This window comes from Periplaneta americana, chromosome 2 (assembly GCF_040183065.1).
Source record: "Periplaneta americana isolate PAMFEO1 chromosome 2, P.americana_PAMFEO1_priV1, whole genome shotgun sequence".
NCBI lineage: Eukaryota > Metazoa > Arthropoda > Insecta > Blattodea > Blattidae > Periplaneta > Periplaneta americana.
Window position 1 is genome coordinate 6773240 of NC_091118.1, and position 18273 is coordinate 6791512.

The 18273-nt window shown below is 38.1% G+C and overlaps 1 protein-coding gene across 1 annotated transcript; it reads left to right on the plus strand.

The window, feature by feature from the left end:
* The first annotated feature begins 405 nt into the window (after positions 1-405).
* LOC138712284 (26S proteasome non-ATPase regulatory subunit 10-like) lies at positions 406-18026 on the plus strand. Its single transcript, XM_069843895.1, has 5 exons — positions 406-466; positions 3828-4101; positions 4307-4378; positions 9225-9299; positions 14398-18026. The coding sequence occupies exons 2-5, from the start codon at positions 3829-3831 to the stop codon at positions 14917-14919; spliced, it is 942 nt and encodes a 313-aa protein (XP_069699996.1). The 5' UTR covers positions 406-466; position 3828; the 3' UTR covers positions 14920-18026.
* The last annotated feature ends 247 nt before the right edge of the window (positions 18027-18273 follow it).

Consider the following 18273-nt stretch of genomic DNA (forward strand, 5'->3'; position numbering starts at 1 on the left):
ATGAACTTAATTAAACTAAACAATTTCAGCATTACTACTACTTGTAAACGTCTCCAGTACAAAGAGGTACCAAATAAAAACCCGCTAAAAGAAATACCGAGTTCCCGCCTTCATTGTTAGTGTCTATGTCTTGCTTGGTGAAATTCAGAAGTGGATTCAAAGCACTATCATTAGATCATGGGAATTTCAGTAAATTTTGAAATTAGGTCTGCACTAAGACGGATTGCTGTACGTTGTTATAATTTTTAATAACTATTTATATCTTATCTGCGCGTTATTTAACAATTAAGCGCAAAAAATCTTTAGGAACGAAAATCTGGTGAGTTTTATGACATATTTGGTGAGTTTTTATAGGCGTGCAGTGGTTTTTCGCAAATTGAAGTTGGCAACACTGTTGATTTGCAACATCTTTATGTGTCTTGCTTCGTTCATCAGCGTGTGATATTATATCTTCAAACTTGATCAAGTAAGTAATTTGGTGTTTGTTGTGGAGTGTGGCGGAAGTCTTTTATTCTCTAGAAGTATATTAGTAAACGAATACAAAATAGGACACGTCACTTCTGTAGCCTGGCCTGCTCTTTATTCCCTTTATGCCCACATGCTGCAGCATATCGCCCATGTGCGTTGTAACATGAACCACAATTACAGCCACAGCATAGCATGCACTCCATGTTGGGCCGCTGGCGTTTGTGAAACCCACTTGAGGTATGTATGTGGACATAAAGGGAAGAATTGTGCATCGCTCTTGGATAGCTCAGTGGTAGAGCGTTGGCGCCAGTTGCGGCTCGTGAACTTGTGGAACGGGGGAGCTTGTGTATTTTGGTACATACAAATTTCACTTCTTAATATCATTCATTCCTTACATAAATGAACTATTTCGGCTGGATGAAGCTTGAGTAAGATTTAAGTCGGGAAACGGACAACCCTTTAATTTCACTTCATTATATCAATCTTCTCCGCAAAGGAAAGTTGAGAAAAATAAAATTAATATTCTGTAATTCACACACACTCATGCTTGCACATTTGCACTGGTTAAGTTACGATATATGATGGTCAACAATATTCTAAAACTGGAAAAGAAGTCTCTTTCATATTTTACGTGCTATATCAAAAGGATTCTATTCGTGCAATCATTTTGAGTTAAGGCAAATATTAGATTCTGCTGGAGGCTGAGTATGTACGTAATAATAAGGCAAAAGAGAATATTAATTTCGTTATATTAACTCGATAAGATTCTACAACAATAAGTATGTGAAGAGAAAATAAAAATGTTGTCATTAAGTTTCAAGGGAATAGAGAATCCATTTGACGTAGCATTACAATAGCGGTGTGGGAGGGGAGGAAAGATCTTCCCTTGTCGCCTGGTTCTGCAAACCACTGCAGCGAAATATGGGTTTTAAACAGCGGCAGTTTCCCTCTGCTTCCCCTCACCTCTCTAACCCCTGACCGAGCAAGACACACTCTCTACGATCTGTCCCACCCTGAGGATCCCAGGACGACTTTGAATGCAGTGTCAATTCCAGTACAGTCGACGCACAAAAAGATAATGCATAAGATAATAGTACATATTCCCGGCCAGATGAAATATAAAGCAATTTACCAATAAAAGCTGTAACAATTCTTCTACAAGTTAAAATAAATACTATTTTAATTTTCTTGTCAAAACAGGGAGTGCTGCAGCTCCGCAGCTCTTATGGACGGGCCGCCCCTGATTGGCGCGCTTAGCCAAAGGTCCCGGGTTCGATACTCCGTTCCGGAACAATTTTTCCCTTTAGTATTTTTCAAACCAGCTTTACAGGAAGCTAAACCTGGAAGCGTAGGTCAGCAAACCTTTTATAGCTTGACCGCCACTTCTTAACTCTAAAGAAATGCGCTCAAACCCACTTCAATATTTAGAAAATAGGCCTATACGTTTTCATGGAGTATTCAAATCTATTTAAATACGCTCACCGTATTGAAATCTTCATGAAAACGGGAATTCAAAACGATCTGAGTTTAAAGTGGGATCGGGTCCTATCCAATACGCATTGAGTTGCATGGAAACGCGTCAGTTATCGTATTCAAAACGATTTCATTACTCACAGCGCATGAACGATCCTCATTTGTTTCATCTGTCATCTGTTTTACCAATTTTCTGTGTTGAGAAGTCGTTTTATTACAGATATTTAATACATTAACAGCCAGAATATCAATTTTTCATGGGTATCAATTACAAGACGCAACATTGTTTATAGCCAAGGCCTGCAGGGTGACCAACATTCTATAAGGTAGTGGCTCACTTACCGGAACGGATCTGTACTGCGCGTTCGGATTTTTATTATTTGTATTATTTTAAATGGAGCATCTTGTCTGTCCACATGGCAGGATTCCGCCCAGAATTCTGGTCAGAGAATTCTAAACGGATTTCCGTACGGGCCAAGATTCAAACAAAGAATTTCACGAAAATGTGTGTCGATTGTAAGGTCTCCAATATTGAAGGTGTAAATTAAATGGATGACGCGATGCTCATTTTGTTAGACCTACAGTACCAGAGCTTTACAGTTCATCAAATTAGAATTATAGAAATGTAGGCCTAGTACGCAAGAAAAATAACATACGGGATCTGATTAGATAAATGTTGAACAAACCGAGTATATTCTGCATAATTTATTGAGGTACGGAGTTATTCATTTTATGTCCATGTTCAGTTGAGAACACTACAATGAAATAATGCGCTCTGGCGGTAAATTACAACACTATTTTGATGATTAATTCGGAAATGCGGACAAGTGAGCGATACTATAATAAAACTCAGAACGCAACGAACTAATTTTTTTTTTTTCAGGTTAGTGAGCACCTACCTTAAACCAACATAATTTATTACTTTCGAAGCTTCATTTACCGTATTCAGATGTGCTACATCCTAAATATTTACAAGAATCTATATACCCTTTAAATATCTACATATTTACAACAAGACTAAAGTAATTCCCAATTTCTAGTGGCACAAATATTTATTCTCTCAGCAATTATTTAAAACCAATTATTTTCAATAATTAATAACATTTATTTATTTATTTATTTATTCATTTATTTATGAGGTTTGGAATTTCTAACCAGTTTTTTCTTCAATGTTTCTATCAATGAATCTCGTAATGTCCAATCTCAAAGTGTTCGAAAGATTGTTCAATAATTATTTTGCATTATAGTGGAAAAGACGTAACAATTTCTGGATAAATAGGCCTATATATATTACTTTCTACGTATACTATAGTATAAATGGCAGCCATCGTTTCGTCATAACTAGGGATCCGACCTAAAACTCTGGTAACATGCCTGCACTTATGACCTAAAATACCAAAACATGACAAAAATTAGGGAATATGAAACAAAACTAATTAAATATTGTCCAAAAATTAATTAGGAAACTTTTTCTTCACGAACATATAACGTCGTAGCAACTTTCTACATGTCAGGTATTATTCTGAATTATAAACAAAAGAAAATCAGGAATAAATGTAACCTAGAGACGATTTATCTAAACTTGGGAGCGCATCTAATCTGTCCCCAGCTCCATGATATTCTGAGGGTAACCCTTGACATCAAGCAGTATGGTGAAACAATATTATTCCTTTCCAAGACTTTGAGGACGAATTTTGATATACTTGATAACATATTTAATCAAAACGAAATATTTCATAGATAGAAGTGAACTTGGAAGCTGTGATCCCATTCATTCCTTACAATTTCCATGAGATAGATGAAGTAGCTGTTAGAGGAAGAAGAACACAGTGACTTCTGAATGCTGTTTGAAGGTTTCACTGTGATTATTGCTTTCTGGTGTGCAGGATGGCGAAACCCAATCCTATTCCAGACCTCAAGCAGCGAGTGAAGACCCTGGAGGGACAGGTTAGACTGCTGCTTCCTCTAATAGAGGAGGTGAGGGTCCTCAAGGAGAGGTTGGACTCGCGGTCCCTGCATGGCCTGGAGGCAAGGAAGGAAGAGGAAAAAGTAGGGAGCAGCAACAACATTGAGGAGCTGAAGGAGACATTGGAGCTGAGAGAGAGGGAATTAAGAGAAACACAGGCTGAAATGAAAAGGCTGAAAGAAGATTCGGAAAGGGTAAGAGTTCCGCTGTTGCCATATCGAAGGAGAGTTAAGACCAATCTGTAGCCATGTATAAAATGTGAAGATAGAATTAGAAATGTCGTGTTGTTTAGCAGTTGTCAGTACATTCAGTAGCTGGTTGTGTGTTATTCTGTTTCTCATCACACTTTCACTTTACTGACTGAGCTACGTCTGAACCTGATTCCTTTGTTGTTTGCAGGATAAAGCAGAACTGATACAGCTGAAACAGAAATTTGAAGAAGAGCACCAGTTGCGGCTTCAGCAAGAAAAGGTACGTGATGAGCTGTTACCATGGTTACAGATACAGATTGGACAGTTGAAGGTACATTAAAAGTTGGAGCAGTAAGCAAGAAAAACTTTAAAATAGACAGACACGCTGACACAAAAACGTGTTCATAATGGGCATTTAGTTAAATGATAAGTATGGGTACTCCACTGTATATTACTACATAACAGTACTACCAATATCTGAAAGACAAAAAGGCGATAGCTAAGTGACAGGAGGACGAGAACTGTGGCAATCTCTGAGTGGATATTTTATTTTTATTTTATTGGGTTATTTTACGACGCTGTATCAACATCTAGGTTATTTACCGTTTGAATGAAATGAAGGTGATAATGCCGGTGAAATGAGTCCGGGGTCCAGCACCGAAAGTTACCCAGCATTTGCTCGTATTGGGTTGAGGGAAAACCCCGGAAAAACCTCAACCATGTAACTTGCCCCGACCGGGATTCGAACTCGGGCCACCTGGTTTCGCGGTCAGACGCGCTGACCGTTACTCCACAGGTGTGGACCAGAGTGGATATGTTGCAATAGTTATAAACAAAAAAAATAATAAAAACAAAAAAGTGTCTGTTTTTCAGAAATTTGCTTCTCAAATCTGGACTCTGTATTCGATAGACACAGTGATATAGTTTACAATTTCAAGGAGATTTCTCGCTTTTGTTTTCATGGCAGTGATAGACGAGAAACTTATTTAGCATAAATCCAAGCTTACAAACACAAATTAGGCCTGCCAAGAATTTAATAGCATCTTTTGAAAACCAGAGGTAATTATTCTTGCATTCCTTTGATCCAAAACTGATCGATGCTCTGCGAAATGAAGTACCTATACGTATAGTTTCACTACTCCATCAGTCATTCATAGTTTTCTGTCTAAAAGGGAGCTCTTTCACTGCAAGTCCAGCACGCTCCAATATTTATTTTTCCTGCCTTCTTTTTATTCTCCTCATATGATCCATATATCTTAATGTCGTCTATCATCTGATATCTTCTTCTGCCCCGAACTCTTCTCCCGTTCACCATTCCTTCCAGTGCATCCTTCAATAGGCAGTTTCTTCTTATTATAGATTTTTATTAATTTGTCCTACAGAATAATATCTGTAATATTGATAATTAATATTTGAGGAGAAAAATTCGCTCCGACATTGGGGATCGAACCCGGATCCTTGGTTCTACGTACGAAGCGCTCTGACCACTGAGCTACGCCGAATTCAATCCACAGCACCGGACCGAACCTTCCTCCTTCAATGTTTCCCTTTGTGGCCTGACTCCAAGTTAGGCATATATGTTGACGTATATGTCCAATGTCAACTGCCATTATACTAGGAGCGCACTCAGCTGAGCGACTTGTTTGGCCGGGATTCCGCAGTTACGTGCACAGTAATCTGTACAAATATATGCACTGCAGCTATGAGAATATTATAGATTTTTGATTAATTCGGCGTAGCTCAGTGGTCAGAGCGCTTGGTACGTAGAACCAAGGACCTGGGATCGATCCCCGGCGTTGGAGCGAATTTTTCTCCTCAAATATTAAGTTAGTAGTTTTTTCTTAGCCAGTGACCCAACCAATTTATTTTTCTCTTCCTGATCAGTTTCAGCATCATTTTTTCTTCACCCACTCTTGCTAGAATAGCCTCATTTCTTATTCTGTCTGTCCATTTCACACGCTCCATTGAATTGCATATTCCGATCTCTCGCCTTGCAGGCAGAAGTAAAATCATTTTTTTTTTTCGATTTTACATGGATTTGTATTTTTTTTTGATGGGGTACCATTAAGGTATTGGGGTGGGTTGCAAAGAAAAATCTCGGTCAGAAATGGGTTCCATCTTCAAAAAGCTTGTTTCGCAACCACTGGTGTAGATGACCTATAGCCCATTTATTTTAGGTCTTATGAAAATCCGAATTACGTTGTGGGAAATTTGATGAACCACAACTCATTTTTAGGGCTTATCATGAAAATACGAATCACAGTATGTACTGGTAGTGTACTCGATCTGTATCCCATTTCATAAGAGTTCATCGTGAAAATGAAGATTATGTTCCGGCAGATGTTAAATTTATTTGAGGACACACAACATTTTATTTGACTCCTTAGGGACAACCATATTCAATTCAATTTATTTGGCCATTAGACATACAGTTTTAGGTTTCGTCAGAATACATTGAAAAACATATAAATATATTTTTAAAAGAAACAGTAAAATTTAAATAATACAATGAAAACACGAAATAATTTTAAATTTTAAATTAAAGAAAACTAACTAAATTGCAATTAATCTTACCTACTTACTGGCTTTTAAGGAACCCGGGGGTTCATTGCCGCCCTCACATAAGCCCGCCATTGGTCCCTATCCTGAGCAAGATTAATCCATTCTCTATCATCATATTCCACCACCCTCAAATCCATCTTAATATTATATTCCCATCTACGTAAAGGTCTTTTTCCCTCCGGCCTCCCAACTAACATTCTATATGCATTTCTGGAGTCGCCCATACGTGCTACATGCCCTGCCCATCTCAAACGTCTGGATTTAATGTTCCTAATTATGTCAGGTGAAGAATACAATGCGTGCAGTTCTGCGTTGTGTAACTTTCTCCATTCTCCTGTAACTTCATCCCTCTTAGCCCCAAATATTTTCCTAAGCACTTTATTGTCAAACACCCTTAATCTATGTTCCTCTCTCAAAGTGAGAGTCCAAGTTTCACAACCATACAGAACAACCGGTAATATAACTATTTTATAAATTCTAACTTTCAGATTTTTCGACAGCAGACTGGATGATAAAAGTTCCTCAACCGAATAATAACAGGCATTTCCCATATTTATTCTGTGTTTAATTTCCTCCCGAGTATCATTTATATTTGTTACTGTTGCTCCCAGATATTTGAACTGCTCCACCTCTTCAAAACATAAATTTCCAATTTTTATATTTCCATTTCTTACAATATTCTCGTCACGAGACATAATCATATACTTTGTCTTTTCTGGATTTACTTCCAAACCTATCTCTTTACTTGCTTCCAGTAAAATTCCCATGTTTTCCCTAATCGTTTGTGTATTTTCTCCTAACATATTCACGTCATCCGCATAGACAAGCAGCTGATGTAACCCGTTCAATTCCAAACCCTCTCTATTATCCTGGACTTTCCTAATGGCATATTCTAGAGCAAAGTTAAAAAGTAAAGGTGATAGTGCATATCCTTGCTTTAGCCCACAGTGAATTTTAAACGCATCTGACAGAAACTGACCTATACAAACTCTGCTGTACGTTTCACTCAGACACATTTTAATTAATCGAACTACTTTCTGGGGAATACCAAATTCAATAAGAATATCATATAAAACTTCTCTCTTAAACGATTAAACTTATTTATTAAAATGCAATTTCATACAAATTTGCGGTTTGAAAAACTCAGCAACAGAATAAGAAGGATTATTTAATAACCAATTGTAAAGTCTAGTTTTGAAGCTATTGATTGGTAATTTATAATATTGACTTGGGAGCTTATTATATAATTTCATCCCCATAATTAAAAAGTTTGTGTTGCTCTTGTGTAATCTACAATATGGAATATTAATTTGTTCACTATTTCTAATTTCATGATCATGTATATTGGCCACTAATGAGTAATTGTCGATATTTTGTCGAGTGTAAAGTACTAGATCATATTATATATATATAAATTTATGATTGTTAAAATCCGTAGCTAAGACTACGACAACCAAGACAACCACTACAGACGATCCACAGACAGACAAAACAACCACGGAACAGCTGGTCGAGGGGGTTCTACGTTCTGCTATGCAGAAAATAGAATCCTACATTGACCGGCAACTAAACAGACTACAGGACGAAATAGTGACATTCACTATTTCTTTACTCACTACTGACACAAACCCTACGAAACGACACACGACACTTGCCACAGCCAACCAGGCAGCCAGACGGCTTCTATGGAAACGAGTAGCCCACCACTTTGTTGGTAACAGGTTACGAGTTTCCCTAGCGCCACTACAAAAACGTGACTAGGACAGAACTGACCAGAGCACTGGACTCTCCACCTCTCATTAACATCTGCGAGGCATGGTGCTCACTTCACTTCATTCATTTCATTCACAATTCAACTGATAGCGTGTACATGTTCATAAAATCATTCACAGGGGAAATACACTACTGTTAGATGAGAGGGCAAACGGCTTATAGCTGGGTACCTCGATCTAAAGTTAGCGAATTGCTTGTCGAGGAACCAATGGAGGCATGGGATGCTTACCCTGCCTGCCATTTTAAACATCATTAATTCTTTCTTCGTCCCCATTCATTCGTTCGTTCGGTTAAAATCCGTGATTGTCTGAAATGTGGCCGACAATGTTCCAGATAGTTTGATTTACATAAAATTCTAATGGCTTTCATTTGTAAAATCAAGACGCTTCCAATTTTGGTTCCATTTCCCCAGAAAATTAGGGCATATCGGATTATCGACTGAAAGAAAGAAAAGTAGGCACATCTTAAATAATTTTGAGAAATGCAAGTCGTTAATTTCTTTAACAAATATAAAACTCTTGATAGCTTTGTGCATATGTATTCGATGTGCTTATCCCATGCTAAACTGGAGTGTATAAAAAGTCCCAGAAATTTTGTGTAGTTGAGTCTGTTGTCATTATTTATTAGATGCAGGATAAGACGTTTTATTTGAAAACTTCTATCCAAACATTATACGTTGGTAGCTGTTGTCTCATTTCCTGGCTTGATTCCTTCATGAAACCTGTTGCTTCAAGTCAGACTATCACCTAACTAGCTGAGCTTTCTCTAATCCAGAATTGTTTATATTACAGAGTTACCAGGATCAGCTGGAGAAGCTGAGACAAGAACTGGAGGCTGAGAGGGAGATGAGGCGCCAGCTGGAAGAAGTAAGTGTGAGCTGTTACCATGGTTACAATTACGAGGGGATTTATGAGCTCCATTCATTCAATAATAATAATAACTTACTTACTTACAAATGGCTTTTAAGGAACCCGAAAGTTCATTGCCGCTCTCACATAAGCCCGCCATCGGTCCCTATCCTGTGCAAGATTAATCCAGTCTCTATCATCATATCCCACCTCCCTCAAATCCATTTTAATATTATCTTCCCATCTACGTCTCGGCCTCCCCAAAGATCTTTTTCCCTCTGGTCTCCCAACTAACATTCTATATGCATTTCTGGATTCGCCCATACGTGCTACATGCCCTGCCCATCTCAAACGTCTGGATTTAATGTTCCTAATTATGTCAGGTGAAGAATACAATGCGTGCAGTTCTGTGTTGTGTAACTTTCTCCATTCTCCTGTAACTTCATCCCGCTTAGCCCGAAATATTTTCCTAAGCATCTTATTCTCAAACACCCTTAACCTATGTTCCTCTCTCAGAGTGAGAGTCCAAGTTTCACAACCATACAGAACAACCAGTAATGTAACTGGTTTATAAATTCTAACTTTCAGATTTTTTGACAGCAGACTAGATAAGAAAAGCTTCTCAACCGAATAATAACACGCATTTCCCATATTTATTCTGCGTTTAATTTCCTCCCGAGTGTCATTTATATTTGTTACTGTTGCTCCAAGATATTTGAATTTTTCCACCCCTTCGAAGGATAAATCTCCAATTTTTATATTTCCATTTCGTACAATATTCTGGTCACGAGACATAATCATATACTTTGTCTTTTCGGGGTTTACTTCCAAACCTATCTCTTTACTTGCTTCCAGTAAAATTCCCGTGTTTTCCCTAATCGTTTGTGGATTTTCTCCTAACATATTCATAGACAAGCAGCTGATGTAACCCGTTCGATTCCAAACCCTGCCTGTTATCCTGAACTTTCCTAATGGCATATTCTAAAACGAAATTAAAAAGTAAAGGTGATAGTGCATCTCCCTGCTTTATAATAAAATAATAATAATAATAATAATAATAATAATAATAATAATAATAATAATAATAATACTTATACTTTATTTGTAGAAGAAAGATACTCATTGTTTTTTTTTTATGTGTAAACACTCTAGCACCCCAGAAAGAGCAAGTTACATATTTGTACTCAGGGAGCATTCCACGTATTTTTAAAGATATTTTATTAAATAACAGGATAACAAGTATAGAAGAAAGAGAAAAGAAAGAGAAAAACACAGATCTCACAATAATTGGAACTTTAAATTTTCTCTCTAAACGGCAATTTTTAATTGATTTTTTGAAATAAGGACCATCAGCAAATTGTATGTTTGCGAATTTAGCTGTTATCTTGTTATAGCCCTAAAGCCTTGGACCGAAGTTGCTGCTGTGATTATATGTTTCTGTAGATCCAACTATACGCATGGAGAGAGATCTAAACCAAGCTCATCAGGTTGATCAGGAAAAGAGGGCCATTTATGAACCTTGTATTCCTTACCTTAGTACCAAGTATAACATCCCTCTCTTCAATTGGTCAGTGACAGGTTTAGTTTTTGGTGCTTGGAGTTCTTTACCAAAATCTACATATCATTTTTTAAAACAATTATCAATATTGTGACAGCGACGTGAGATTCGAACTCAAGACCAGCGTCCCGCGAGAGAAAATCGCGCGGAGCACTTTGGAATGGCGCGCGGCTGAGAGGGGAAAGGGCCAACGCGGCGAGAGAGTGGAGAGAGTTTGCGCGCGCATCTTCTGCTTGCCTAGAGAGGCCGAGAAATCCGTCGAAATGGAAGACTCGCGAATTCGAACTTTCGAGGCTACGTCGCTGTGGTTATAAATTACGGTCGCGAAGGAACGACAGCAGTTTTCAGTTGATTAGTCAGCCAGTCAGTGAGAAAGCCAGAGCAAGCAAGCCAGTCTTGTGTACCGGAGTTCGACTCGAGTGTGCGTCCGCATCTGCGTCAGCATCCGAAGGCCTGAGTTCGAGTGCAGTGGACCGCAGTTGGAGGGACCTGAGTTCGAGTGCAGTGGACCGCAGTTGGAGGGACTCGAGTTCGAGTACAGTGAACTGTCTCTGAAGGTCTGTGGTTCGAGATACTGTGAACTCGAGTGACTGAGATAGAAGAACTGTGAACTGAGAACTGATAGTTCTGATTTGTAAATAGTGCTTTGTAAATATTAGTTAAGATTAACAGTTCATTGTTGTGCGTAATAGTCCAAGTAAATTGTCATTGTCGTCGGTGGAGTGCTATAACGAATACTGTGTTGAGTGAAGATCCAATTGTTGACGAGAGCGTTTAAGGTGAATTGTAGAAAGGAATTATTGTTGTGACGAATAAATTACATTGTTGTTACTAATAAAATTCACAATATCATCTTTTGAAATTCAAAAAATCATCTCGCAAATTCTTAAAGATTCCCTGCAGATTATACAGTTTCATTTATACCACTCAGAAGGCCTTAACTAAGGATATGCTAATTTTAAATAAAATATTTTATTTATAAGTATAATTTTATAGTCATCTTCTAAGATTTTATTTTATAATAATTGATAATCAATGGTGCTTAATTATTACATTTTATTTTTATAACAATATTCATATTTAATTTATTATATTTATTTGCTATTAATTTCCGGATCCTCGTGGTCATCCTTAAATAAGGCCGGACGAGTTATTTCTCTCTCTCTCTCTCTCTCTCTCTCTCTCTCTCTCATGTAGGTAGTGTCAACCATATGTTGTCTGTTTTTTCGTTTTTTTTTAATTTATTTATTGTCGCTTTAACTTATAACAAAAGTCATATCGTGACAAAGACTTATTTTAAGAAGAGCATAACATTTAACAAGTTAATTCATTACAGTAAACATTACGCAGTTTTATGAAATAACCCAGTTAATTTGAAAAAAAAAAAAAAAAAAAAACTTTATGACACTATTGCAGTAAGAAGGTTCTTGCTATATCATTGGCGATTTTTAGTTGTAACTGATTATATTGAGGGCAGTCCTGGATGATGTGCTTCACAGAAAGAGTTTCACTACAAGTGTTACAAACTGGAGGAGGTTTCTTCCTTGGTAGTAGTAGTAGTAGTAGTAGTAGCAGTGGTTTATTTTGCCTGGCAGAGTTAAGGCCATGAGGCCTTCTCTTCCACTCAACCAGGTTTCAATAATATACATGAAATACAAAATTAGATTACAAAACAACACAAAAGAAGATACCTTAGAAATTACATAAAATATAGCAGGAAATTACAATAGTCAAGATCGGTTACATAATATATATAAAATAAAGTAGAAAATTACACATAATCAAAATCAGTTACATAACATAAGGGGAATATACACACTCACACAAACACACAATTTATAAGACCTAAAATGCCCGAGATAAATTGGACGATTAATTTACTTGAGATATATTATACAGTTAATATACTAATAGGAGAATACATGTGGGTTACAAGACATAAAATGTTGATTAGCAAAGTCCTACTAAATGGCATACAAACACAAATGATTAAGTAATATATCAAGATAATAAAAAAAAAAGAAGAAGAGAGAGGAGAAAAAATAACAACTTGGTCATTTAAGACTATTTAGAAATTTCGCAAGAGTCTAGTTCTGTTCATTAAAGACATTTCTAAGTAGAGTGTACTTAAAAGATTTTAGACTCCGACTGCTCCTGATTTCCTGTGACAAGGAATTCCAGGAACGGGCTGTGTGTATTGTGAAGGAAGCAGAGTAGAGAGATGTTTGATGGAATGGAATTGATAGAACAAGGTTATGCTGTGAATGTGTATCACGGTTGTGGTGGGATGCTAAAAGTGTGAAGCGAGGAACTAGGTAAATAGGTGTGGAATTATTTAAAATCTGATACAGCAAATAAAGTGAATGGTAATCATTTGTTTTTATATTTATCTGAATACAAATTAAATATATTTCGGTTTTTATGTACAAAATTCAATAAGACATTGTTATAAATTTCATGCATAAATTTTAGAAGACCATAGAAATAGGCTATGAGAAAAGTAATCTTTTATATGCATTGAAATGTCACATTTGTGTTGCAATAATTATATTATAAACATTAATATTTTGTATTCGAGTGTAGGCTTTCAATATTTTATGTTAAAATATCGACCTAGTTTTTAAAAACTATACCAAGTATTCATGATAACCAGGGAGAGAAAAATCGTTTTAATTTCTTTGGCAAGACTTTATGCAATTAAAACCATGTGCCTCATTCTTAATGTGCCACAATCTTTACAAAAATGTGTCACAACCGTTACGCGCATTTTTTAATTCTTTTTGTGCCTTTATTCTCTTAGTGATTTATCATCTTTCTATTCTGAGAACCTTTACAATATCTTGGCTATAGCCTATTGTAAATTATTTTCAGTTACTACCTTCCTGACAGATCACAGAGTTTTACAAATAAATTCGGTAAGTCAAATGTTGTCCCCATATGCTATCACACCCGTTACAGAATTTTATGCGAGTATATTTCTGTCATCAATCAACTTACTAAATTTATTTTCTTGTGGTTGCAGCTTGAAACCTAGTGATATATTTTAATGACGTTTTCTTCAGTCCTTAACTTCCATGGGAGTTGTAAATCTTCCTTGATTGTGTGCAAATGTCACATCGGTCACAATGGAATGGCATTACTGCCGCTACTACTGACATTACTGTAGTTATGGCTGCTGTCGCTACTACTGACATTACTGTAGTTATGGCTGCTGTCGCTACTACTGACATTACTGTAGTTATGGCTACTGTCACTACTACTGACAGTACTGTAGTTATGACTACTGTCACTGCTACTGACATGACTATAGTTATGGCTGATGTCACTACTACAGACATTACTGTTGTTATGGCTACTGTTACTACTACTAACTTTATTGTAGTTATGGCTACTGTCACTACTACTTGACATTACTGTAGTTATGGCTACTGTCACTACTACTGACATTACTGCAGTCATGGCTACTGTCATTACTACTGCCATCAGCTTCAATCAGCCTAGTGAACTGTCACCTAGCTGACTGAGCTTCCTCTGACCAGATTGTTTTGTCTGCTGCAGGAGCACAGAGCTGCGGCTGAGGTCAGGCCCAACCTGGAGCAGAAGGACAGCCAAGGCAGGACTGAGCTACACCAGGCAGCGGAGCGGGGGGACACACACAGGGTGCAGCTGCTCCTGGATGCAGGCAGCCAGGTGAACGCTGAGGATCATGAGGGCCGCACGCCCTTGTGGCTGGCAGCATGTACAGGCCGCCAGGATGCGTGCAGGGCGCTGCTGGCTGCCGGGGCGCGGCTGGATATGAAACAACGATCATCTGGCTATACTGCTTTGCATGTGGCTGCATTCTGGGGGTACCCTGCAGTGTGTGAGCTGCTGCTGGCAGCTGGGGCGCGGCCCAACGAGCTTGATGCATACCAGCGGACTGCACTGCACCATGCAGCATGTTATGGCCACCCCCCAGTGGTGCAGCTGCTGTTGCAGCATGGCGCTGAGCGGGGTGTGAGGGGTGAAGACGGACGGACGGCCCTGGACCTGGCGCGTGAGCACAACAAGACAGAAGTGGCGGCCATGCTGCAGGGCTGAGCAGGCGCAGTGCTGCCAATACGATAGCAATACTATTATTATACAGTGCGTTCGTAGCTCGGCCGGAGCGTTCCGCGGCGGCCTTGGACTGGGTGAAGATTGGCGCGCCTGCCGCCAGAGTAGCGCTGTAGCTACCGCTGACGCGCCAGTCAGTCGAGTTGGATCTGTCGTGAGGGAAAGACGTCTGTGCGCGTGTTGTGAGTAAAATTGTGTTGTCTCGTGGTGATAACGTCTCTATTAATACACTTTAGAACAACGTATTTTTCTCTATGATGCGTATGTGAAATACTCTTCTGCAAGAAAGTGTCGAAGAGAATTTGAACATCGGTTTGCGGGTGTTCGAATTCCTAGCAGGTCAACTATTCATGACCTTGTCAATAAAGTCAGACGTACAGGATCTTCTTTGAACAAGAAACGTGTTCAACAACGCCGTGTACTGACAGAAGAGAAGCTTGATGAAGTAGGCCCGGTTAGAGCACTCAGCCCGCAAATCACTGCGACGTTTAGCACAACAGGTTAACATTTCCAAGACGGCAGCTTTTGTGGCAACGAAACTTCTGAAACTTAAGCCGTACAGGGTAACTGCAGTTCATGCTTTACAATCACGAGATCCTGTAAGTAGGGTTAATTATTGCATTTGGTTTGTGCAGTCCTTTCATAATGACGACGTGGACCCACTTTTAACGTTCTTCACTGATGAAGCGTGGTTTCATCTTCACGGTCACGTTTCTACTCAGAACAATAGATATTGGGCTACCGAAAATCCCCATATTATTCATGAAGTTCCTCACCACGCTGCAAAGGTTGGGGTTTGGTGTGGAGTGAGTGCGAGTAGAATTATCGGTCCCATATTTTTCGACACGACAGTTGATTCACACGTTTATGTAACTTCAATTTTAAGTAATTTTTTTCCGCGACTAACAAGAAATGAACGATTGAGTGGCTGGTTTCAGCAGGATTCAGCTACAGCGCACACTGCTGCGAATTCTACGCATGAATTGCGAAGTGTGTTTGGTGACAGAATAATTAGTCGAGGACTGTGGCCACCTCGTTCCCCTGACCTATCTCCTTGCGATTTTTATTTATGGGGAACGTTAAAGAATATAGTGTACACATCTAATCCGCACACGTTACAAGAATTGAAGGACAACATCACGAGAGAAATATAGGCAATCCGTCAACATGAACTTTTGCGAGTGAACCAGAATTGTTTTCGGAGATACAGGGAATGTGTTCGAGTTGAAGGTCATCACTTTCAACATCTGTTGTGATGCAGATAAAGCCTAATGTTAGTAGAGTAATTAGTGATCCGTACTCATGACTTGCCGGTCGTTTACGTGTAACTCTGACAGCAGGCGTGCCAATCTTCACCCAGTCCAAGACCGCCGCGGAACGGTCCAGCCGAGCTACGAACACACTGTATCACAGTAACCAGCGGGCTGTCGTTGCTCTCGTGTTGTGTGGCTGTGTTGCTGTTGCTGTGTGCTCAACTTTTCGTGTCAATAACCGCCACTGTTCCTGCTCGTTATAAAGCATTACAAAGCAGCTTCACACGCCACTGACGCCTTCTGAATATTGTTATCATTGTCATCATCATCAGTATTCCATTGTCTTTATAATTATTATACAGGGACATCATTTTATTTTTACTTCAATTTTTATAGTACTATGTTTTTGAATGTACTTCACTTCCACCCCTTTTACTAATGAAGTTCAACCGTCCTCCACACAGATCCAAGACCGCATATACTGTCATAATAGCCTTACGGTCACAGTAAACAGTACGTTCCAAAAACATGTTCGCGTTTTCTAGTGACGAAAGAACTTTCAATATTGCATCATTTTCGCACAGGTACTGTCGTCCATTTGCCTACGTCGCATTCCGGTTTTCCCCACCAGCTTCTATTCGCCTCTCTGTAAAGGCTAGTGGCTGGGCTGTCTTAGCACTTTTCTGAGAACATTAATTTCTGTTAGGAATTGGACGTCTGCGTAATATTATACAACTGTTTAAAATAACTTAAATAAAAGGGTCTCGTTAAGTAATTAACTGCCACGTGATTTCCTCCCTTTCTACGATCCTGGGACATAACCACTTGGACGGACAGTAGATAGTATGTCTGAGTGATTTTGTCTTTTCGGATCGAACAGAAGTGAAGATTGAATTTACAGTACGTAAGGTACTCTTTTATAGAGTAGGAACAGAATTATTTCAACATGAGTTACTAGTGCGAAGGACGAAACTGGTAATTGGAATGACACACATTAGAACTGAAGCCAGTATCGAAATGAACGGCCACCATTTTAAAAAATGTGTTTAAATATCCATATTATGATTATTTTTCAATTTAACTTCATTCTCTATAATGTACGCTAATATGCTGTAGACAGTATAATATACACTGCATAATGAATACGTCCACATGGACAGCTCAGTTCGTGAGAAAAAAACATTCATTGTTAATACTGTACTGTATTTTGATTAAACAAAAACCTAATGAAAATTATCAAACTCTAAAGCGTGGTATTTCCTAGTTTACGTAAATGGATGAACTACTTTTCTTCCCTCCTATACCTAGTAAAGTGATTTGTTTGTATATTACGCCAGTATCATAGAACTCCAGTCGTGGAAGGGGGTAGCAACCGTTGATCGAAAGGTATAGCCAGGTTAATATTAAAAATGTTAGTAAAAATAAAATGATGTCCCTGTACAAATTACTGTATGCCTATACATTATTAAAAAATATGGAAAAATTGTTTATGTTGGTATTACTGTCTGTGTAAAACATGCAGGTTTGGTGTTATTGTGTGATTGCGATACGCCACTTACCTTTGAGCATCTAAACTGTACTATTTCTAGCCCTGTCTGATAACTAAGCTTAATACTTCAGCTACGTTTGTTCCTTCAGTCGATAATTAGGTATGCCTTAATTTTCTGGGGAAATGGTAGCTAAATTGGGAGTGTCTTGATTTTGAAAAAGAAAGCCATTAGAATTTTATGTCAATCAAACTATCTTGAACATTGTCGACCTCTTTTCAAACAATCACAGATATTAACTGTCATAAATATATATATATATATATATATATATATATATATATATATATATATATATATATATATATATATATATATATACACACACACACACGACCTAGTCCTTTACACTCGACAAAATATAGACAATTACTCATTAATAGCCAATAAAACTAGTACAAATTTTTTTGTCATGGGGATGAAATTATATAATAAGCTTCCCAGTCAATATTATAAGTTACCAACCAATAGTTTCAAAGCTAGATTTTATAATTGGCTTTTAATTAATACTTTCTACTCTGTAGATGAGTTTCTTAACA